The 23,494-nt window shown below is 42.9% G+C and overlaps 1 protein-coding gene across 1 annotated transcript in view; it reads right to left on the bottom strand.

Moving 5' to 3' along the window:
- Nucleotides 1-952: 952 nt before the first annotated feature.
- LOC124114386 (laminin subunit gamma-1-like) overlaps nt 953-23,494 on the bottom strand; it is a 92,838-nt gene continuing 70,296 nt past the window's right edge. Inside the window, exons 11-27 of the mRNA XM_048388913.1 lie at nt 23,091-23,318; nt 22,316-22,498; nt 20,657-20,786; nt 19,890-20,002; nt 19,113-19,256; nt 18,273-18,425; nt 16,928-17,065; nt 16,350-16,541; nt 15,532-15,841; nt 14,663-14,800; nt 13,766-13,940; nt 12,294-12,416; nt 10,390-10,504; nt 9,719-9,918; nt 7,189-7,347; nt 5,992-6,091; nt 953-5,209 (exon numbers count right to left, since the gene is read on the bottom strand). Of these exons, the coding sequence (XP_048244870.1) occupies nt 4,941-5,209; nt 5,992-6,091; nt 7,189-7,347; nt 9,719-9,918; nt 10,390-10,504; nt 12,294-12,416; nt 13,766-13,940; nt 14,663-14,800; nt 15,532-15,841; nt 16,350-16,541; nt 16,928-17,065; nt 18,273-18,425; nt 19,113-19,256; nt 19,890-20,002; nt 20,657-20,786; nt 22,316-22,498; nt 23,091-23,318 (2,870 nt within the window). The 3' untranslated portion in view covers nt 953-4,940. The remainder of the gene's footprint in view (nt 5,210-5,991; nt 6,092-7,188; nt 7,348-9,718; nt 9,919-10,389; nt 10,505-12,293; nt 12,417-13,765; nt 13,941-14,662; nt 14,801-15,531; nt 15,842-16,349; nt 16,542-16,927; nt 17,066-18,272; nt 18,426-19,112; nt 19,257-19,889; nt 20,003-20,656; nt 20,787-22,315; nt 22,499-23,090; nt 23,319-23,494) is intronic.

Raw genomic sequence — 23,494 nt, 5'->3', positions numbered from 1 at the left:
CCAGGTCTTCAGCATGACGAGCGAACCACTAGGCTACCTGACCACCCCCCCTGTTTGGTGCCAAGTTCAGCAAGGAGTGTGGAGGAATTCTGGAGTGTATGCCGACCTTATATCTAAAAACAAAATCCTTCTAGATAGGGACAGTTTCTGCCAATTTCACCAGTGTATACTCCTTCATTATGCATGAAATCTCTGTCCATAATTTCACCCAGGTTATCATAATGAGTGAGTTGGGTTTAAGTTTTTAACAGCATTCCAGTTTCATCCCTCCAGAGCTTCCAGTTCAGTGAGTGAGTGAGTTGGGTTTAATGCCACTTTGAACAGTATTCCAGGTATATCATGGCATGTCAGCTTACTGTGGGAGGAAGGGATGCAGGTCTCAGACGTTTACCACCTTGATGAAACCCATGAGCGGAGTTCCATGCTGACACACCCATAGGCTAGACGAATGTCTCTCAGTGACAGACATGAGACCGCCTCCCTCTGTGGTCTTGTGGTAGAGCGTCCGCCCGGAGAGAGGAAGGTCCAGGGTTCGATCCCCACCCGCGTCATACAAAAAGATGTTAAAAGATGGTACTTGTTGTTACCCTGTCTGGCACTCGGCATTAAGGGGCTAAAACAAGGACTGGTCGGCTCGGAGTCAGTATACTGTGTCTGAGTGGGGTATTCATGTTAAACTGCGGCATGGTATCTCAGTGAGCTAGCACTATAAATCGGGATCAGTCCGGACTAGTACAAGCAGCCACACACATACACGTGCATGCACATCGCAATATAAGTGCAATAATCTTGGACGCGACGTTAAACCCCATTTCACCTCAGCGACAGACATGATGAATGGATTGATGCATGAACACGAGGTAAGCTCTTTATTTGAGTTACTTCCAGTTTCACCATTGGTGCCCGTAACATATTTGTCTTTTTTCACTGTTGACAAAACCTGGACATAAAATCATATTTGTAAAAAGATTTATTTGCATGTTAATACAAAAATGTAGAAAAGAGACTCCGTTTAGGACATCAATTGTTGTATCTACAGAATACAGTTACATACAGGTAAGTACAATGGGTTTGTACAAAAAGTTGACAGATTACAGAGATCGGAATACACTAATTATTTCACATTAATCCTTAACCCCTACCCATTGCATCGAAGGATGCTGATACAACACTTAAAATATCAACAATACTGGCCATTAAGAAATGTGAGGTTTCTGTGTTTAAATATCTTAATGCCTAACACTGGGAAAATAGCTGTCCTACACAGTGTGCATAGCATGGGCTGTTACCACCATGACAAGCCTGAGAGCTAGTGACAAACCTCATTGTGCAAGGAATCATTAAACTACACATTAATTATCAAGCAGTGTTGAGATGCTCGGCTGAAAAGAAATTTGATCATATTCAAACTAAAAAATAAATAAATAAAAAAAAAACTGAAAATAATTTCACTTATTATCTGTGGATGTATATACTGCTCAAAAGAAGTTAAAGAACATATTTTTTCATATGGCTATAGTTAATCTGCCATGCCATGACAATTTAACTAGTCATGAAAAATGAAAAAAAATTGAGCGTTCTTTAACCTCTTTTGAGTAGTATACAATTATTAAGTCAATATTCCTAAAATATTTGTTAATATATAATGATTTGGATCATTTTTGCTATGTAAAAAAGCATGAAACAATGACTACTCCAAAACAATAGAGCCATTTGAATTTTAGTTGCATTTAACTCAATAAATGTGAATAATGTGAAGTTGATGTGTATTGTACATGTTGATACTAATATCACCTGTTGTCTTCAGCACGTAACATGTCTAGAGATAAGCCTTATTCTTCTGTTACTACTGATTGTCACTACAGTTTCTTAAAGGTAAAAGATGATCTCATCCCCAATGAACTAACACATATACACCCAGTATACGTCTCTACGGACAGAGGAAAGTTGATTGGTCAGACTGTAGATCAATCTCTTCTTCAGAACTAAATAATTCAATTAAACATCATGATTGAAAATGACATCTGAAACGTGATTTTCTATGAAAACACCAACTGGTAAAGGTCATAATGACAACATGCATATCTCAGTTTCCAAGATCTTCGTCCACTAAACATCACGTGACTACTCATAGCATCAACACTGTACACAATCCACATTTCCCACTGGGGCAAGGCACGTCCAAAATTGGTCACTGACTGAGCATCAAAAATATAATTTTGTTCTGGTAATTTGAAAAATATTTCTCATAGTACAAAAATAATGTTTTGGTACAATATGGCTATGAATTTATGAGTATTAAACCTGACATATTCATTCACAGTTAAGCTGATAACAGTGAGATTATCATGATAAACAATCAATAAAACAATATTACATTAAAGGTTTGAAATAGAAAAACAGCCAAAAATAAATTTGGGAAGTAAAAGTGCCCTCCAATGAAATAATAAATAACTGGTAAGAGTAAACTAGATCTAAAATGCCTGTACAATAGCTATATTTCTACAAACACATTGGCACATTTCGAAGAAGGGGAATCAAATAGCCCCGACAAGCTACACCTTAATTAGTCTACCATGCAAAAGAGGGCTTGATGCATTATTGCTAATTTGCCTTATAATAGCGGTCAAGTACACAGAAGCTAGAACGGCTGACCACGGATGATAACTGGTTCCTGCTGGAACTCAGAACATGTTGATTATGGCAAGATGTGATTGGTTGTCACTAAACTAGTGAATAGTTGGTGTATATGGAGGTTGGATAAAGAAGACCATACAATATGAACATAAATAGCACCATAAGAGATGAGATGACCGAAGGCAGAATGCTTCAATGCTTGTGTACAAGTATGTAACAATACAACACAGCAAACCCACCTACTCCACATGCCAGCGGTCAGACCAAGTCCCTCAAGCCTTTCCTTGATGAACAGCCCTAGGATTGATTGATTGATTGGGTGAGTGAGTGAGTGAGTATGGTCTTTTGCTGCTCTTAGCAATATTCCAGCATATTCACAGCAGTAGACACCAGAAATGAGATTTGACAAGAACATGATCCTCAGAATGGGTGAAAAAATGTCACTTTCATCTGCATCACACCAGTCATTGTGAAGTAGACAGAAAGATCGAATCTGGTACATACAAACCATGACAAATTAAGTCAAATTTCCTTGAACTGTTTGTTTGTTTGTTTCAAAACAAATTGACAAAATATAGTTTTGAGTTTTCCAACCTCACCCAGAACACCAAGTCAAGTGTTAGTAGCAGGTCAGCTTCTTTTAATTAAATTATCCAAAATTCTGAATAAGAATGCAGCTTGAGTTAGCGTGTGTTGGTCAACAATACTATGGCTACATCATTGCACTGTTCCTTGAGAGGGAACAGGTGTAACACATGGTGTTTGCAGGATTATTCCTGCTACAAGACCGCAGCCTGCGGACAATTGCGTCTATACCAATCAAGTGATTGATATCATGAGCAACGACCAATGCAGTCGGGTACAATGACAAGATAACCAATTTCCTGAACCTGACCAAAGAACACATTAATATGACTCTTACAACCAGTCCAGGTTACTGGGGACGTATTCTACCCGGAGTGAGTGAGTGAGTGAGTTCGGTTTCACGCCGCTTTTAGCAATATTCCAGCAATATCACGGCGGGGGACACCAGAAATGGGCTTCACACATTGTACCCATGTCGGGAATCGAACCCGGGTCTTCGGCGTGACGAGCGAACGCTTTAACCACTAGGCTACCCGACCGCCTTATTCTACCCGGAATCCCCTAAGGGGTTGAACATGGTAAAAAGGAGATTTGTACATCGAGGAAAGGCTTGGCTGGATGTTATCGCCCATATGGACACACAGACAGACAGACACTTGGATGAGCAATTCCAGACTTGGTGCCGAGGTTACAGACATGTTGAATATTCATCACTCCTCACAGCAGACTTCTAGCTCAACCGTTGACAAATATCACCTCGCTGTTACTCCCTATGTTAATCCTGCACATAGGTGCGAAACACTGTTGTATATGTAGACAGATCCACACCATTAAATTAAACACTGAAATTATTCCAGCATGTTGAGAATCACAGAAAAATCTAGTTTAAATACAGCCCACTTCTAAGTTTGTTATTATGCAAAACACTTTGTTCAATTAATCAAACACATGACAATGATTGCTTCGGAATATATGAACATACATAATTAAACAAAGATACATAAGGGAAAGGAGATGTTACTTAAGAATTTATATGTCACAATTCAACCAAGTATAGTCTGTCAAATCATATTTGAAACCTCTGGTCTGAAAGGGGATCTTGGCTGTCAGCAGTCATATTGTGTTGACTAGCCAGATGTACATTGGAACTAAGGACAAGGCATGGACGACTATTGTTCACAGGCTACAACAGATTTGAAAGCAGCTGGGTTGTTTCTGCGATAAGACTGGCCCCTTGGAACACCAGCTGTTTATTTCCTTTCATAATCTTCCCAACAAGGACATTGGACAATCATAGCAAGAAATGTGACATAAAATTTTAAGCACTGTACTCGACTCCCTTAATATTATTCATAAGATACACTGTACACTTATATAAAGTAAATGCAGTTCTAGCATTCCGACAGAGGCTGTTCGGCAATGAGGGTCTGTGGCTATTTAGGAGGTAATAAGGCACGAATACCATCAATGCTGAGGTCAAGGTCATCTTGAAGGTAAAGGTCACTGATATAGGTCAAGGTTGACATGAAGACTAGTGACGTTGAGGAAGCTAGCCAAGACATCCCTCTGCTGCGTTGGTTTTCAGGTGTAGGAAAATCACAGCAACTCTGACATATACCTGAGTAAGCAAAGGATTAAGAAAGTTGTCCACGCCTCCACTTGACACTGACCATAGCCCCATGTCTTTTAACACTAACTCAACAGTCTTGTTTGATGTTTTATCTGCCTCCCGCTGGGGACTCAATCTCTATACTCTTAAAGCAGCCATCACGCAGTGAGTTCTTAATGTCCTCTATATTGTCAACGTCTGCCTTCAGCTGGGAATAGTCTTCTGTGTACTTGCGCACAAGGTTTTTCACATTGTCATTGGCACTGGATATATATTTGTACTGAGCATCTATATCTGCTTCCTTCAGCTGCCGTTCTACGTCTACAAGGTCAGCCTCAAGGGCATCCAGGCTCTTAGGGTCCACCATTTCAAAAGAATCTGAAACAGATATATGTTATTTCCTTGAGTGAGCTCACTTGAATGTAATCGTCTATCAGAATGACAATTGTGTTGGGTTTAACGCCGCTTTTAACAGTAATCCAGTTATATCACGGCGTGTCACCTTAATGTGGGAGGAAAGCCCCAAGTGATGCAGGTCTCGGACGTTTACCACTTCGGTGAAACCAACGAGCATGGGTATGGTGCTGACAAACCTAGAAACATAATCGGGGTGAACTGGGATCTGACCCAAAATCATAGGTTTCTGGCATTCCCACGGGACGCAACTCTGCACAGCAAATCGCGGCGCCTCACACGACTGGGCCACCCGTGCCCCCTCAGAATGATAAAATCGCTCTTAGACTGCATGCGGGTGACTGTTGTTTAATGGAGCTATCGGTGATATTCCAGTCATATCATGCAGAGGTATGTTACAAGTCTGGGCCTGGCCCACCGGTGGTTGATAGCATGAGCAACATTGTAAGCCAATGCAAGTACTGACTGTGTGTTAGTTGTTTAATGCCAACAATAAGCAATATTCCAGCTCTACAAAGGCAGTCATTAAATAATCAAGTCTGGACCAGACAATCCAGTGATTGTCATAATGAGCATCATTCCACACACTTGGGATACGATGACAAGCATTAAGTTAGCAAGTCTGACCACCTGATCCTGTTAGTCGCGTCTAACAACAAGCATGGGTTGCTGAAGACAAGTTTATCCCAGACTGTCACAGGGAGGCTTATAAATTGTTGGTACTAAATGACAATGAGCTCCAGTACCTAATATCTGAAGGATGTCGTTGACAGTCTTGAGGGCATCCTCCACCTTTGATGAAGCTTTCTGTGCAGTATCCTTGGCCTCATTAGCCTTCTCCAGGGCCTGAAACACCAGCACCAGCATTTAGTAATACTCATACAATAACACTTAATAACAACAACAACAACAACAATAATAATACAGCTCTATAAGTGCTTGAAAGTGGCATTGGATATAATAAGAGAGTCTCCATACAGTCAAGTCCTGTTAATCCGACATGGTTGAATTCAAACGAGTATGTCGGATAAACGAAATTAAAAGTAGTATCAACGTTAGTGACCGAAAATCGGACAACTACACAATAGATAACGATTCAAACATGTAATAATAAAATGAAATATTCGTATTGTTATGTTACATTGTTAGCAGAATGTTTTCTTATCATGCAACCTCTAAAGCTTAACACAAAACTTCTGTCAGTTCTTGAATTTTTCTGAGGTTGAGTGGCAGAGGTCAATAGCAAAGGTGAGTGAGTGAGTATGGTTTTACACCACTTTTAGCAATGTTCCAGCAATATCACAGAATGGGATACCAGAAATGGGCTTCAATGCATTGTACCCATGTCGGGAATCGAACCCGGGTCTTCGGCAACGCTTTAACCATGAGGCTACCTGACTGCGCCCATAGCAAGGGAGCAAAGGCACTTGGCTATGACTATCTACCTCTTAACCACTAGGCTACCCCACTATCCTGGGGCAAATGGATGGATGAGAGTTTCTAGGTCATTGGTTTCTGCCCCACACTGAAACACAGATTATACCGTATTCGACGTAATTAGCGCCCAGGGCGCTCTCAAAATTAGAAATAGGGGGCTCTTATTAGAATATTATTTTGGTGAAAAAACCCAGAGTTGACAGTTAAATTTCGTGGTTTATGCTGACAGCCTGAAGTGTTTTTGTACGACAGATATATTTTTCGAGAATTTAATTGCCCATAATTAAGGGTGCATACTCCCCAGGGGGCTGAGGAGGAAATTCAAGTCCACGCTGACACATCTACCAGGGTAATAATGTAGCCCTTTCAACATGATCTAAAGTATGGATTTGGCGCATAATAAAAATACACATCATCATCATTATCATCATTAGAAGACCTATGGGTGAGTCCATGATGCTTTAGCAATATTACTGTTCAACATGGATGTGGAAAGGATGTCTTACTGTTTTCGCCAGGTCCATGTCTGATGTACTTCTAGCATCCAAATCATTGAACACAGATTCTGCATCATTGACATTCTCTGCGAGAGAGTCAGCTTTATTCCTCAATGCGCTGGCCTTGGTCTTTGTTGTGCCAGCCTCGTTACGGATACGACTGGCTTCCTGTCAAAAAGGAAAAGAAAGAATTTCTTTATAAAAAATTGAGTCGAAGTCTGTGTCAACTCTAAGACACAAAAAAATTATTACTGGGGATCTCATTGGAGGACAAGCATGGATACTGTTGACCTATTCTGAACTGGAATCTCATTGGAGGACAAGCATGGATACTGTTGACCTATTCTGAACTGGAATCTCATTGGAGGACAAGCATGGATACTGAGGACCTATTCTGAACTGGAATCTCATTGGAGGACAAGCATGGATACTGGGGACCTATTCTGATCTAGATTCCCATTGGAGGACAAGCATGGATACTGGGGACCTATTCTGAACTGGAATCTCATTGGAGGACAAGCATGGATACTGGGGACCTATTCTGATCTAGATTCCCATTGGACAAGCATGGATACTGGGGACCTATTCTGATCTAGATTCCCATTGGAGGACAAGCATGGATACTGAGGACCTATTCTGATCTAGATTCCCATTGGAGGACAAGCATGGATACTGGGGACCTATTCTGAACTGGAAACTCATTGGAGGACAAGCATGGATACTGAGGACCAATTCTGAACTGGAAACTCATTGGAGGACAAGCATGGATACTGGGGACCTATTCTGATCTAGATTCCCATTGGAGGACAAGTATGTGGCAATGGGGACCTATTCTGATCTAGATTCCCATTGAGGACAAGCATGGATACTGGGGACCTATTCTGAACTGGAATCTCATTGGAGGACAAGCATGGATACTGAGGACCTATTCTGATCTAGATTCCCATTGGACAAGCACGGATACTGGGGACCTATTCTGATCTAGATTCCCATTGAGGACAAGCATGGATACTGGGGACCTATTCTGAACTGGAATCCCATTGGAGGACAAGAATGGATACTGGGGACCTATTCTGAACTGGAATCTCATTGGAGGACAAGCATGGATACTGAGGACCTATTCTGAACTGGAATCCCATTGGAGGACAAGCATGGATACTGGGGACCTATTCTGAACTGGAATCTCATTGGAGGACAAGCATGGATACTGTTGACCTATTCTGATCTAGATTCCCATTGGACAAGCACGGATACTGGGGACCTATTCTGATCTAGATTCCCATTGAGGACAAGCATGGATACTGGGGACCTATTCTGAACTGGAATCCCATTGGACAAGCATGGATACTGGGGACCTATTCTGAACTGGAATCTCATTGGAGGACAAGCATGGATACTGAGGACCTATTCTGAACTGGAATCCCATTGGAGGACAAGCATGGATACTGGGGACCTATTCTGATCTAGATTCCCATTGGAGGACAAGTATGTGGCAATGGGGACCTATTCTGATCTAGATTCCCATTGAGGACAAGCATGGATACTGGGGACCTATTCTGAACTGGAATCCCATTGGAGGACAAGCATGGATACTGGGGACCTATTCTGAACTGGAATCCCATTGGAGGACAAGCATGGATACTGGGGACCTATTCTGAACTGGAATCCCATTGGAGGACAAGCATGGATACTGGGGACCTATTCTGAACTGGAATCTCATTGGAGGACAAGAATGGATACTGAGGACCTATTCTGAACTGGAATCTCATTGGAGGACAAGAATGGATACTGGGGACCTATTCTGATCTAGATTCCCATTGGAGGACAAGCATGGATACTGGGGACCTATTCTGATCTAGATTCCCATTGGACAAGCATGGATACTGAGGACCTATTCTGAACTGGAATCTCATTGGAGGACAAGCATGGATACTGAGGACCTATTCTGATCTAGATTCCCATTGGAGGACAAGCATGGATACTGTTGACCTATTCTGAACTGGAATCTCATTGGAGGACAAGCATGGATACTGGGGACCTATTCTGATCTAGATTCCCATTGGAGGACAAGCATGGATACTCGGGACCTATTCTGATCTAGATTCCCATTGGAGGACAAGCATGGATACTGGGGACCTATTCTGATCTAGATTCCCATTGGACAAGCACGGATACTGGGGACCTATTCTGATCTAGATTCCCATTGGAGGACAAGCACGGATACTGGGGACCTATTCTGATCTAGATTCCCATTGGAGGACAAGCATGGATACTGGGGACCTATTCTGATCTAGATTCCCATTGGAGGACAAGCATGGATACTGGGGACCTATTCTGATCTAGATTCCCATTTGAGGACAAGCATGGATACTGGGGACCTATTCTGATCTAGATTCCCATTGGAGGACAAGTATGTGGCAATGGGGACCTATTCTGATCTTGAATCTCTTTAGGAGAACAGCATGGGGTACTTGGGACATGCTTCCTTGAAATCCCTATACAGCAATCTGCCTTGCACAGACAACCGACCAGTCCTTACATCAGAAGCATCCAGGGCTGTGTCCTGAGCTTGTTTGGCAAGCTGAAGAGCTTTGTTGGCATCATCACTGGCACCGCTGAGGGCATTCCTTGCCTCCTGGGTTGTTCTTTCTGCCTGGTCAATGGTGGCCTCGATCTGGGGAACTTTCTTCAGAGCCTCATCAGCCTTGTCCTTATTGCCCTTCACCTGATCCTCAAAACCTGCACAGAAATCTCAGTGTTTCACCAGTCTAAACAATCAGAGTGTGTGTGTGTGTGTGTGTGTGTGTGTGTGTGTGTGTGTGTGTGTGTGTGTGTGTGTGTGTGTGAGTGAGTGAGTGAGTGAGTGAGTGAGTGAGTGAGTGAGTGAGTGAGTGAGTGAGTGAGTGAGTGAGTGAGTGAGTGAGTGAGTGGTTTTACGCCGTTTTTAAGCAATATTCCAGCAATATCACAGCAGGGAGCAACCAGAAATGGGCTAAACACATTGTACCCATGTCAGGAATCGAACCCAGGTCTTTGGCATGGCGAGCGAACGCTTTAACCACTAGGCTACCCGACACTCGAGGAGAAAAAGAATCAAGATAAGTCTAATTCTTATTTCTCTATAAACAAAGACTGGCCTCACAGAAATGCAAGTAATTTGACACAAGCTGTGTCCTGGTCCTCATCACGACCATCTACAGGGTGCCCTACCTGCCAGAGTCCGGTACGTCTCATTGGCCTCCTTCAGCGTCTTCTCCCCCATCTCAACAGCATCACGAGCCTTGGCACGAGCACCATCAACCTCAGCTAGCAGCTCATCAGTTCTCTGAGAGATGGAGACATCAACAATTTATCGTCTGACGTGTATGGCACGCGACGTCAACATGCCAATACTGCCATCCACTGAATACAGCAATGGTGTCATACAATCCTACTTCATCAATGTCCTGTCATCAGGGAAGTACCATCAGCTCTACAATGAGTGAGTGAGTGAGTGAGTGAGTTTGGTTTTACGCTGCTTTTAGCAATATTCAAGCAATATCAAGGCAGGGGACACCAGGAATGGGCTTCACACATTGTACCCATGTCGGGAATCGAACCCAGGTCTTCGGCATGATGAGCAAATGCTTTTACCACTTGGCTATCCGACCGCACCTCAGCTCTACAAACTCACAACATTACTAATCAACCATGTGAACCTGATTTGGCATTTTTTACTGATGTTTCATGCAGATTTGGCTTGAGCAGGTCTAAATAAATCACCAAGAATGGTCCTAGTGTACCAAAGTGAGGATTCAAACCTATATCTGGGTCATCAAGAGAAGGCATTAATTCAGTGCCCACAGAAACTGAAGACATGTGAACTTCTATACTTCACACCCAAATGTTTCGTTTGTGTGTTGTTTAACGCCGCACTCAGCAATATTCCAGCTATATGACGGAGGTCTGTAAATAATCGAGTCTGGACCAGACAACCCAGTGATTGACATCATGAGCATCAATCCACGAAATTGGGATCGATGACATGCATCAACCAAGTCAGCGAGTCTGACCACCCAATTCCGTTAGTCGCCTCTTACACACCTAAATGAAAGCAACTGACATTTGAATTGTTTGATAGGCATTACTTAGAAGTTGACATATGACAAAGTAGACACAACATATGGATAATAACTTCTTTATTTACTGAAAAGGCGACATTTCGGTATGGATCCTTATATTGTTGTCAAGCAACGGTACAAGGATCTATACGGAAACATTGCCTTTACAGTAAATAAAGAAGTTGTTATCAATAAATTGTGGCTACTTTGTAACTAACACTCGACTCAGAATATAACTTGTCATCATCTTCTAGGCTTCTGATGAGCTAACAATAGTTTCCTTGACTTTTTTTTAGCATAGGACATTTTTTTTACTATTTTTAGTGGACGTACTTTTAGAAATATTGCAGCGGAGCTGAACAACCTCTAATTCAGGACACGAAGAGTATGTGAAGAGGGTGCTTTCACGCTTAATACTGGATTTTCAACATAATTCGGCGATCATGTTATAAAGGACATGCCCCAGGACAAAATGGCAAATGTCAAGATTATCCTTGAGCGAGTAAGTTGGGCTTAACGCCGCTTTGAACAGTATTCCAGTTTTATCACAGCGTGTCAGCTTAATGTAGCCCCCCCCTTATCCTTGAGCATATCCTGGTGTCATCATAATAAGAATACAAAGTGTGCATCCCCTGGTAACTGACAGAGAATGGAGTCAAGCGGTGCACAGACTGGTTGCAATGTTTCTAGCCTGGCACTGTTTCCCAAAGCAATCGTAAGGCTACCACTGTCATAATCTATGTTGAAGTATTGGAGTTAGCGGTACCATAGCTTTTTGAAATTGTACCTTGTTATTTCTGCGTCTGCTGCAGAAAGGAAGTCATTTTGTAAGTATCGCAGGTCACATGATTACCAGCAGTGATAATCGCAGGAGATCTCACAGACCTAATCTGGACCATTTAGCCCTATCAAAGCAAGTGGGGCAAGGCTTCTTAGTGACTTGACCATAGACTTGTCTAAGACACAGTAGCCATGAGTACACAACCCATCAACTCTCTACACACAAGTGTGTACCTGCTGCAGATGGATGCCTTCCTCCAGCTTGTCTTCAGCCTTCATCTTTCCATCATTCACATCTGCCATCAGATCTGCGTTTTGCTCTAGCAGTCGCTCAGCTTCCTCTTTTATCAGAGTGGCCTGGTGTAGAGATCAATGCAAGATTAATGAGTGAGTGAGTATGGTTTTACGCCGCTTTTCGCAATATTCCAGCAATATCACGGCGGGGGACACCAGAAATGGGCTTCACACATTGTACCCATGTCGGGAATCGAACCCGGGTCTTCGGCGAGATGAGCGAACGCTTTTTACCACTGGGCTACCCGACCGCCCCCAATGCAAGATTAACATGCACCCTATCACACAATACATCTGTACATCAAGACGTTCAGCTTCTTCCTATGTCTAAGCGGCCTGTGTTTGTTTGTCTCTTTGTTGTTTAACGCCACACTCAGCAAAATTCCAGCTATATGACGGCGGTCTGTAAATAATCGAGTCTGGACCAGCAAATCCAGGGCTTGACATCATGAGCATCAAACCACGCAATTGGGATACGATGATATGCATCAACCAAGTCAGCAAGCCTGACCACCTGATCCCGTTAGTCGCCTCTTACGACAAGCATAGTCGCCTTTTACGGCAAGCATGGGTTGCTGAAGACCTATTCTACCCCGGATCTTCACAGGTCGAGTGGCCTGTGCTTTGTTTAAGAGCAGGACTACTACATGCTTTCATTGGAATTGCAAATGGTGTAGGAAAAGTAAGAATGAAGTAAGCAATAGTCCATTTATATGGCACTGTACTTGATGCATAAGCATGATCTAAGCGCTTAGACATTATTACCCCGGTCAGTGGATCAGTGTGCACTCAACAATCATTCCCAGCTCCCTGAGAAGTATACAACCCAAGCTGCTTTTTAGGTGCAAGAAGGTTAACAACAACATCGATATCTCTTCCTATCCTGTACATATTCACTGCTGGGTGAACAGAGGCTCATTTTGAAAAGTCACTTGCCCATGGAGTGAGTGAATGAGTTGGGTTTAACGCCGCTTTTAACAGTATTCCAGTTATATCACGGCATGTCAGCTTAATGTTGGCATAAAGCTCGAAGTGATGCAGGTCTCAGATTCGGTGAAACCCACGGGCAAACCTAGAAACATAATCCGGGCGAACCGGGATTCGAAACCCACAGTCATAGGTTTCTGGTATGCCCTAGAGACGCAACTCTGCACAGCAATTGCAGCGCCTTAGACGACTTGCCCATGGAGAAACCACATGTGTTACAAGTGTTGGGCAAGTCCAAGCCCTAGAAACCCTCCTGATCCAACGCGGTCGCCCATCCAAGGTCTCTCCACGATCCCCGTTGCTTAACTTTGAACTGCTTTGTGACCTGTGCGCTGTGCATAGGACCACGTGCCACCATATTTAACCCACTGACACGAGAGATAACACAGCAATCTGAATCAGTCGTACTTTATACCTGCCCCTACCTGAATCTTAATGTTAGCAGCATCTGTGAGAAGCTTCTCCACATCCACACTGGGCACACTCTGCTGGGATTCGGTGAACAGACCCAGTGCTTCATCTTGAGCTTTCTCTGCCAGCTCCGAGGCCTTCTCCGCCAGCTGCCGCGTCTTCTCATACAGGCGGTCGGCATTGTTGTACCTGTAGAAGACACACGACACAAGTGTCACACACAGTCAGCAGACACAAGACAATAAGACGAAAGTGGCAGACCAAAGATCTTAGGACTTCCAATTACTTGTCACGTCAGAACAACCTTTTGCAAATTTTGAATGACCAGTGAAATGACTAGCAGAAAGATGACATAATCCAGCTTTCCAGAGCTTTCTGGCACTAGTTTCAAATTGGAGACTTCCATTCCAGACGCTTTAAGAAATATTTAAATTCCAAATTTGAAAACTGAACAAATGAAAATTCTGGAATGTCAACAAGATCTGCGGGATTGTATGACAGTACTTCCCATGGGCTATGGAAATCTCTTGTTTCAAATATTTATCCCATTGATGCGGGAGATAGACAATAGCATTCTGAATCAGTCCACAGCCTGTAACTGTTGTTGGGAATACCCTTGGTTAACCCTTTCAATGTTGCATGATTGGAAAACTCGACTCTCTGATGGGTTAGATGAAAGGTCGCTCTGATCTGACCAGTAATAAGATGTCTTCAGATCTTTGTGCAGCAGTAGCACAAGTAACAAATAGAGGCAATCAGTGTACACAGGAAAAGATTTAACATGGATTTTATAATTCACCATCCGGAAAGATGGTCCAATAATCTTGTGGAAGATGAGAGTTACTCCTAAGATAGTTCTTCAGGGCACTTTTACATGCATTTGGTGACGTTTGAGATGTAAAACTACTCACTCTGAGTTCAGCCTCTGTATGTCCGTCGCTGTCTGTCCCGGCATACTTAAGGCCATCTGGGCAAGTCGCAGGGCCTCGCGGGATGTGTTTTGGGCATCATTAGCAACAGCAACAATACGAGCAGCATCAGCCAATTGTCTGGAAGCAAACATACAAGTGGGTAGAGAACCTCCTCAAATACATGGCAGTGTACATGCAGTAGATGAAACTATTCTGTGTTATTTCGGTTCAACTGATTTTTGTTTGTTTACTTGTTGAATTAAGCTGGACATACAACTGTCTGATCTCTCCCCATAGTAGCTGTATCCAAGAATAGTATGACCTCAGCTGTCTGAACTCACCTTCCAGAAGCTGCATACAACAATAGTATGACATTGCAGCTGTCTGAACTCACCTTCCAGAAGCGGCATACAACAATAGTATGACCTCAGCTGTCTGAACTCACTTCTCGGAAGCTGCATACAACAATAGTATGACCTTGCAGCTGTCTGAACTTACCTCTCAGAAGCGACATATAACAAAAGTATGAATTTGTAGCTGTCTGAACTCACTTCTCAGAAGCTGCATACATCAATAGTATGACCTTGCAGCTGTCTGAACTTACCTCTCAGAAGTGGCATACAACAATAGTATGAATTTGTAGCTGTCTGAACTCACTTCTCAGAAGCTGCATACATCAATAGTATGACCTTGCAGCTGTCTGAACTTACCTCTCAGAAGTGGCATACAACAATAGTATGAATTTGTAGCTGTCTGAACTCACTTCTCAGAAGCTGCATACAACAATAGTATGACCTTGCAGCTGTCTGAACTCACCTTCCAGAAGCGGCATACAACAATAGTATGAATTTGTAGCTGTCTGAACTCACCTCTCAGACTCTATCTTGGCTCTGTTGGCAATTTCTGTCATCTGTTCTGACTGCCTCCCAAAGCGCCCAAGTGCCTGGAGTGCCCTGTCTAATGCTAGCCGTCCTTCTCTGTCAATGTAGTCCTCTGCAGCCTTCAGCGATATCTCTGCGCGTTCAATAGCCTGTTCAGCCTGCCTTATGTCACGGTCTGTCTCCATGGAGACATCCTTGGCTGAAGTGATACTCCTACCGATCTGCCCAGTCTTGTGGATGACTTCATTGAGAGACTTGCGGAGCTCCTGGAGTTGTCTCCCCACTGACCCATCACCAGCTGAGGAAGGATACAAAATCCTTCTAAATCTACCAATCATTGCTTGCACCATGGTGGCAAGTCCTGGCTAACTGATTATGTTCTGATATGATTACACTGCTTGCCGTCATCTGGTTGATTGTTATATGCCATGGTTCAGTTCCTATTACCTCCCCTGATGTGTTATGCATTTGTTCTGATCAGATTACCTCCCTTTACATCATGTGCGATGCCTTCATTCTGATCAGAGAACCTCCCTTCACATCACATGCCATATTTCTGTTCCTATCAACTCCCTTGATGTCCTTGCTGTGATAGGATTACCTCCATTTACATCATGTCATATCTCTATTACCAAGATCACACAACCTAATGAATATGTATTGGTGATGGAATAACACAACCATAATACCAAGTACACATGGTATAAGAAATATATCATCCCTGCAATCAGCCCCTTGAAATCCTCCCGAAAATGGACAGTTGTTTAGTAATCCTTGTTTACAAATACTTTAAAAATGATACTCACTTGATGCTCCTCGTGCCTCATCAAGGAGAATGTTGACAGTCTTGTTGACGTCTCCCATGACGCTGATGAACTCTGTGTCATTGAAGAGGCTGGGGTTGTTGCCGATGTTGTTAATGAGGTTGGTGAGTTCTCGCAGCTTGGCACGGTGGATGTTGACATGTTCCTGCACCAGGTCATAGCATGGTGGACAATCTGCAGGAAAAGTCAGATGGTGAATAAAAGGGCTTAGTGAGTGAGTGAGTTGGGTTTTAGGCCGCTTTTAGCAATATTCTAAGAGCTATTATAGACCAGGTTTACATACTGACACTTTTTCAAAGTTTATTCGTAATTTGTCACAAAACCTAAAGTGGAAACAATCCATTATAAGTATTACTGAAGTTTTTTAATGACATTTCCTCCAATTTTTGTGTAACATTGTACATGCAGCCAACAGACTGAGAAATTATTCCGTGGCAGACTATCAGTTCTCGCTCAAAACAGGTGTGCCTGCAATATTCTTTGGTTTGGGGACCAACCTTTTTCTGCCTCAGATTTTGTTCATAAAAACTTGGCCTGACCCTGAACTACAGGAGACCTACCTATACATCCAGCGGAGATGTTGAACTTGTTCTCCATGCACCGGTCACATCGACGTCCACCGACGTTGTTACGACAGGGGCAGTTGCCGTACTCATCACACTGCAAGTCCAGGGAACCAACTGGATCACAGTTGCAAGCTGTAACACAAAACAGTCATCAATACCCTGTACTGGCAACCATAACATCCACGTAATCCCTATTCACGTTTTTTCTTAATATACTCATCGCCAAAAGAAACGCGAACCACTATGTTCAGAACAGATGTTTCCAATGTGTATCACTTAATGACAAAACTGTCAAGTATTACCACAGTGTCTGTATTGTTATCACGATATGCTGCGCATGTTTCCAAACTTTACACGCTAATTGTGCATGAGACAAATGGTGCATCTCCATAAATGGATCCATCCATGACATCACACGTGATGCGTTCATGAGCATCGGTTCACACAACATAACAAAATGTTCGTTTAGGCACTGAACCAATCTAATATCGAATTGAAGAGGAATAATTCTTCATACATAAACCAACATGAATGGTATTCCCATTTCTTTTGTCGGTGAATATATTAGGTGTGGAGAAAAGTGGTTCAGGATTATTGCACTAATGTGTGTGTGCATTCTTCTCTGCTTATACTAGTCCAGACTAATGCCAGTTTTATAGTGCTAGTCCAGTGAGATAGTGGTACCAAGCCGCAGATACCCTCCCCACAAGACCACAGAGGCAGTATTCATCATACAGCACAACAGTACAATTAAAAGAAAACTGACCCCAGATACTGGGGCTGGGACAACCCGGGTAACCCCATCTATTACCTGATCTTACCCGGGGGCCCACTGTAGCTCTCAAGAGATGAGTACAAAATGTCTGATTGGGAATTGTTTGACCGTAGCCCTGGCAAAATGTATTTAGATACATGTATAAAAAATTTGGTTATGCATACACTGAAGTTGACTGAAGTTTAATCTTTATTCACACATATAAAAGTCAGAAGGAATGTGTTCATAGTCAGAAAGAAATGCTAACATTAGTGATTTGTATTGTAACCATAAAGTTCTAGATAATTTTTGTCATTAAACAATATATCACGTGACTAACCATGTGTCCGGGTAGTCCTGTTGGTAGTCAGGTCGAGTGGGTACTGAGAAGAACCGTTGCAACCCTACCAGGGCCCACTTGCACAAAGCGATCTTAGCGCTAAGATGATCGTAACTCCCATTCTTTAATAAAGGCTTATGACAGTCTTAGCGCTAATATCGCTTTGTGCAAGTGGGTCCAGATACTGATTCCATGTTGATTCGTTTGCTTTTGTTGTTCTCCAAGAGTGAGTTATCTGCCCTTACCTTGACATCCTGCCCGTGAGAAGCCGTAGAAGAATCGCTGGCACGTGTCACAGCGACGACCTGTGACCCCCGGCTTACACTGGCACTGTCCTGAGCCGAGTTGACAGGTGAAGTTGAGAGAGCCCACCTGGTCACAGTCACAGGCTTCACAACCTGGGGACACACACAGGGTGAGTGAGGGAGGTTAGCTCAACAGTCAGCAGTAGCAATTACTTGGAATTACTAGAGAGTCTTATCACTGTTAACAATATCGAAGTTTCAAATACATCAAACAACTTCCTGGCATAGCTTCCATTTGATTATGGAAAGGGTTTTGTCATGTTTACTGTATGTTGGAATGTTGGTATGTTGGAAATCAGAACTTGACAAACAGATTTTATCTGGGATTACAAACTAATTGGCAAGCAAATTAGGAAAGATGCATAATTTTGAGCAAAAGTGGGAAAGTTTGAAAGGTAAAAATTTCTTGAATTGTTTGATAGGCAGTAGTTAGAAGTTGACAGATGACAAAGCAAGACTGCTTGACAACAGCGTAAGGATCTATACCGAAACGTCACCCTTACAGTAATTAAAGAAGATGTTGTACATAAATTGTGTCTACTTTATCCTTTGCTTAATACAGTCTTTATCAAACCTTACATTTTATGCAATAGTAACGGCAAGCAAGCCACAAAGCCTTTTTTTCCTCATTGGTCATCATGTCTGTATGTTATACAAGTCACCTTCACATAGCTAAAGTATTTTCAAGTTTGGAAATTTTCAATTCAATTTTAGAAATTTTAGATATTTGACGAAGAACATAATCAGAAAACTGGCCCCAAGAGCGACTTTGTTACTCACCTGTGCCACTGTCGAGGTTCCAGTAGCCATCATCACACATGTCACAGCGCTGACCGCGGACGTTGCGGAGGCAGGGACACTGGCCGCTGTCGTCACAGGTCAGCAGGCCCACCTGGTTGGTGCCATTAGAGTAGCAGCCACATGCTGGAGAGACGAACCAATAGCCAGCCATTAGTCATCTTCACATTCAAGATGTGATACGAGTGAGTGAGTTAGTGAGTGAGTGAGTGAGTGAGTGAGTATGGTTTTACGCCGCTTTTAGCAATATTCCAGCAATATCACGGCGGGGGACACCAGAAATGGGCTTCACACATTGTACCCATGTCGGGAATCGAACCCGGGTCTTCGGCGTGACGAGCGAACGCTTTAACCACTGGGCTACCCGACCGCCCCAGATAGATATGATACGACTCGCGTCACAAACGTAAATGTACAAGAAAAGTTGGATTTGGGGTGAATATTGTTGTAATAAAACAATGTTATATCATTTTTACTAATAATAATTAAACAGAAATTTCTATAGAAGTGAGTGAGTGAGTATGTTTAACGCTGCTTTTAGCAATATTCCAGCAACATCACGGCAGGTGACACCAGAAATGGGCTTCACACGTTGTACCCATGTTGGTAATCAAACCTGGGTCTTCGGCGTGACGAGCGAACGCTTAAACCACAAGGCTACCCGACTGCCCCAATTTCCAGAAGAGATTAGTTTCCCATTCAATGATATTTCCTTCTAAAGCCTTGACAAGCTATCTGACAACAGGTCTGAGAACTCACGTTGACATTGTCCCTTTGGTTCAGCAATGGCATCACCATAGTAAGTGGGCAGGCACCTCTCACAGTAGTAGCCGGCTGAATTATAGATGCACTTCAGGCACTCTCCTGTTGTGCTGCAAGACAAGTTAAGGAAGAGACATAAAATATACACTTCCATAAAATATACACTTCAGACACTCTCCTGTTGTGCTGCAAGACAAGTCAAGGAAGAGACATAAAATATTCACTTCAGCCACCCTCATGTTGTGCTGCAAGACAAGTCAAGGAAGAGACATAAAATATACACTTCAGCCACCCTCATGTTGTGCTGCAAGACAAGTCAAGGAAGAGACATAAAATATACACTTCAGCCACCCTCATGTTGTGCTGCAAGACAAGTCAAGGAAGAGACATAAAATATACACTTCAGCCACCCTCATGTTGTGCTGCAAGACAAGTCAAGGAAGAGACATAAAATATACACTTCAGCCACCCTCATGTTGTGCTGCAAGACAAGTCAAGGAAGAGACATAAAATATACACTTCAGCCACCCTCATGTTGTGCTGCAAGACAAGTCAAGGAAGAGACATAAAATATACACTTCAGCCACCCTCATGTTGTGCTGCAAGACACGTCAAGGAAGAGACATAAAATATACACTTCAGACACTCTCCTGTTGTGCTGCAAGACAAGTCAAGGAAGAAACATAAAATAAACATTTCAGCCATTTCTGGCGATATTTACAGTTTCAGAGGTTCAATAAAGGCCATCTTGTCCAAGCACTTACGAGTTACAGTTTCCAACTGCATTTGGATCTATGTTGTCATTACAGAAGCATTTCTGGCAGGTTCTTCTGTCCCCATATTTTCCGGCCGGGTCCCCAAAGTAACCATCCAGACAGAGATCACATCGGTTTCCTGGAAGATGAAGAGTGAGTGAGTGAGTTGAGGTTTTATGCTGATTCCAGCAATAGTGCCACAATATCACAACAGGGCACGCAAGAATAGGCTTCACATGTTGTTCTTATGTAAGGAATTAAACCCAGACCTTCTGAGTGATGAGCTAACACCTCAACCACTAGGCTGGAACATGAAGTTCAGGACCTTTTTTTAAAATCTACGGCTGTAAGAAGATATCTCAATCCTGACTCTTATTTGCAATTCAAAGAACACATTCAGAACAAGTGACTTTGTAAAAAAGTTGTGTTTGCTTATTGTTTAACGCCGCACTCAGCAATATTCAAGCTATATGACAGTGGTATGTAATTAACTGAATCTGGACCAGACAATCCAGTGACTGACATCAAGAGCATTGATCCACGCAATTATAACATGTAATCAACCAGTCACTCAGCCTGACCACCCGATCCATTTATTTGCCTCGTGAGGTGAGGTGAAATTGGAATGAACATTGTGTCCAAGACTATTGCACTTGTATAGCGACGTGCATGCACATGTCGGTGTGTGTGTGTGTGTGTCTGCTTGTACTCATCCGGACTAATGCCGATTTTATAGTACTAGCCCACTGAGATACCATGCCACTTTTTAACATGAATATCCCACTCTGACACAGTATACTGACCCCAAGCTGACCAGTCCTTATTTTAGCCATTTAATTCCGTGTGCCACACAGGGTAACAACAAGTACCATCATTTAATGTCTTTAGGTATGACATGACGTCTTCAGCAACCCATGGTTGCTGTAAAAGACGAATATGCTTGTTGTAAGAGGCGACTAACGGGATCGGGTGGTCAGGCTCACTGACTTGGTTGATGCATGTCATCGATCCCAATTGCATTGATCGATGCTCATGGTGTCAATCACTTGATTGTCTGGTCCACACTCGATTATTTACAGACCGCCGTCATATAGCTGGAATAATAGTGTGGCGTTAAACAAACAAACCAACCAAGGTATGACGTTCGAACCCCAGACTATCCACTCCAGGCTGACACACTACCACTAGACCACAGAGGCAGTCCTGCCTCCCAAGACAAGCATGGGTTGCTGAGGACCTTTATTCAGAATCCCCACTGGTAAACCAGATACACAGCAACAGTCCTGTTCCTGTTGTGTGTTAAGGTGAGGTGGGTTGAAATGGGGTTTAACGTCGCGTCCAAGACTATTGCACTTATAAAGTGACGTGCATGTACGTGTGTGTTTGTGTGGCTGCTTGTACTAGTCCGGACTGATGCCGATTTATAGTGCTAGCTCACTGAGATACCATGCCGCAGTTTAACATGAATACCCCGATCAGACACAGTATACGGACTCTGAGCCGACCAGTCCTTGTTTTAGCCCCATAATGCCGAGCGCCAGACAGGGTAACAACAAGTACCATCTTTTCACGTCTTTTGGTATGATCGAACTCTGGACCTTCCGTTCTCCGGGCGGACGCTCTACCACTAGACCACAGAGGCGGTTGTGTGTGTTAAGGAATGGTTACCTCCAAATCCTTCCGGGCACTCTGTACAGACGACGTCAGTTGGCAGCTCCACACAGGCCCCTCCTCCGGGACAAGGACATGGCTGACAGTCGGCAGACGTTCCTGCACGTGCATTGCCATAGTAACCAGACACACATCGATCACAGTAGTCTCCCTCCGTGTTGTCTTGACAGATACACCTCCCTTGAGAAGACAAAACAGAGATGCTTTGAATGGAAAAAACTTTCATAAATGAACACAACCTTTTTACGCAGCAGTTGTGGGTTCAAATGACTGACTGACATAGCCTGTCAAATGTTATCAACAGGTTACATGAGCGCCAAGTATATATGTAGATAAAATAATGAGGAAAATTAAAATTCTTATAAAAATTATGATTCCAGCAATATTACCTTAGAGGTATTAATATACACAGAGGCAAAAGGTATTGTGACATGGAATGTTTTCATTGGTAATCTTGTGAATGAATTTTCGGATTTGAACCAGAGAAAGAATTTGTTAAAATGGTCGAAGAAATGCAACCAAGTAGTTGCATGAAATTTGCAAGAAGCATGACATATGCGCATTAGTAAAAGTAAAACACTGATTCTGTTTTTTGTTTGTGTGTCACAACTTTTCCTTTTGAGTATATATTCGAAATCTCATAATTCCTAATGTAAATACAACAATAATGAAAATTAGCATTTCACATGAAAAACTGATATTTTCAATACTATAATATAGGTGATGTGACATTCAAAATCTCCTAAATAATCTGCAATGGTGTCCAGCCTACCTGTGTTGACGTCACAGTTGGAGGAGTGGCCATTACATTCACAGGGCACGCACATTGCAAAGGGTCCACCATTCATAGGATCTCGCTTGTAGCCGGGGGCACAAGACTCACAGAACTGACCCACATAGCCTTCGGGGCACGTGCACTGCTCCACCCACGACGCCTCGTCTCCAGCATTGAACCCACGGCGAGCAGTTTCCAACTTGATGTCGTCGATAAATCCAACACCTAGGTACAACAGGATGAACATGATCATCATGACAAGAATCATCAGAGTTATTGTACATTTTTGACTTTACGAGGTAATACAAATCAAGATCACAAGTCACTACGGCCATATTATGGTGATGCGGTGCAAATCTTTTCTGGACAACACGAGCACATTGTCCATAATGTGAATGTAT

This window comes from Haliotis rufescens, unplaced genomic scaffold (genome assembly GCF_023055435.1).
Source record: "Haliotis rufescens isolate VD_foot unplaced genomic scaffold, xgHalRufe1.0.p SCAF_8, whole genome shotgun sequence".
Taxonomy (NCBI): Eukaryota; Metazoa; Mollusca; class Gastropoda; order Lepetellida; family Haliotidae; genus Haliotis; species Haliotis rufescens.
The sequence above is the reverse complement of the archived record's forward strand: the minus strand, read 5'-3'. Positions and strand labels throughout refer to the sequence as shown.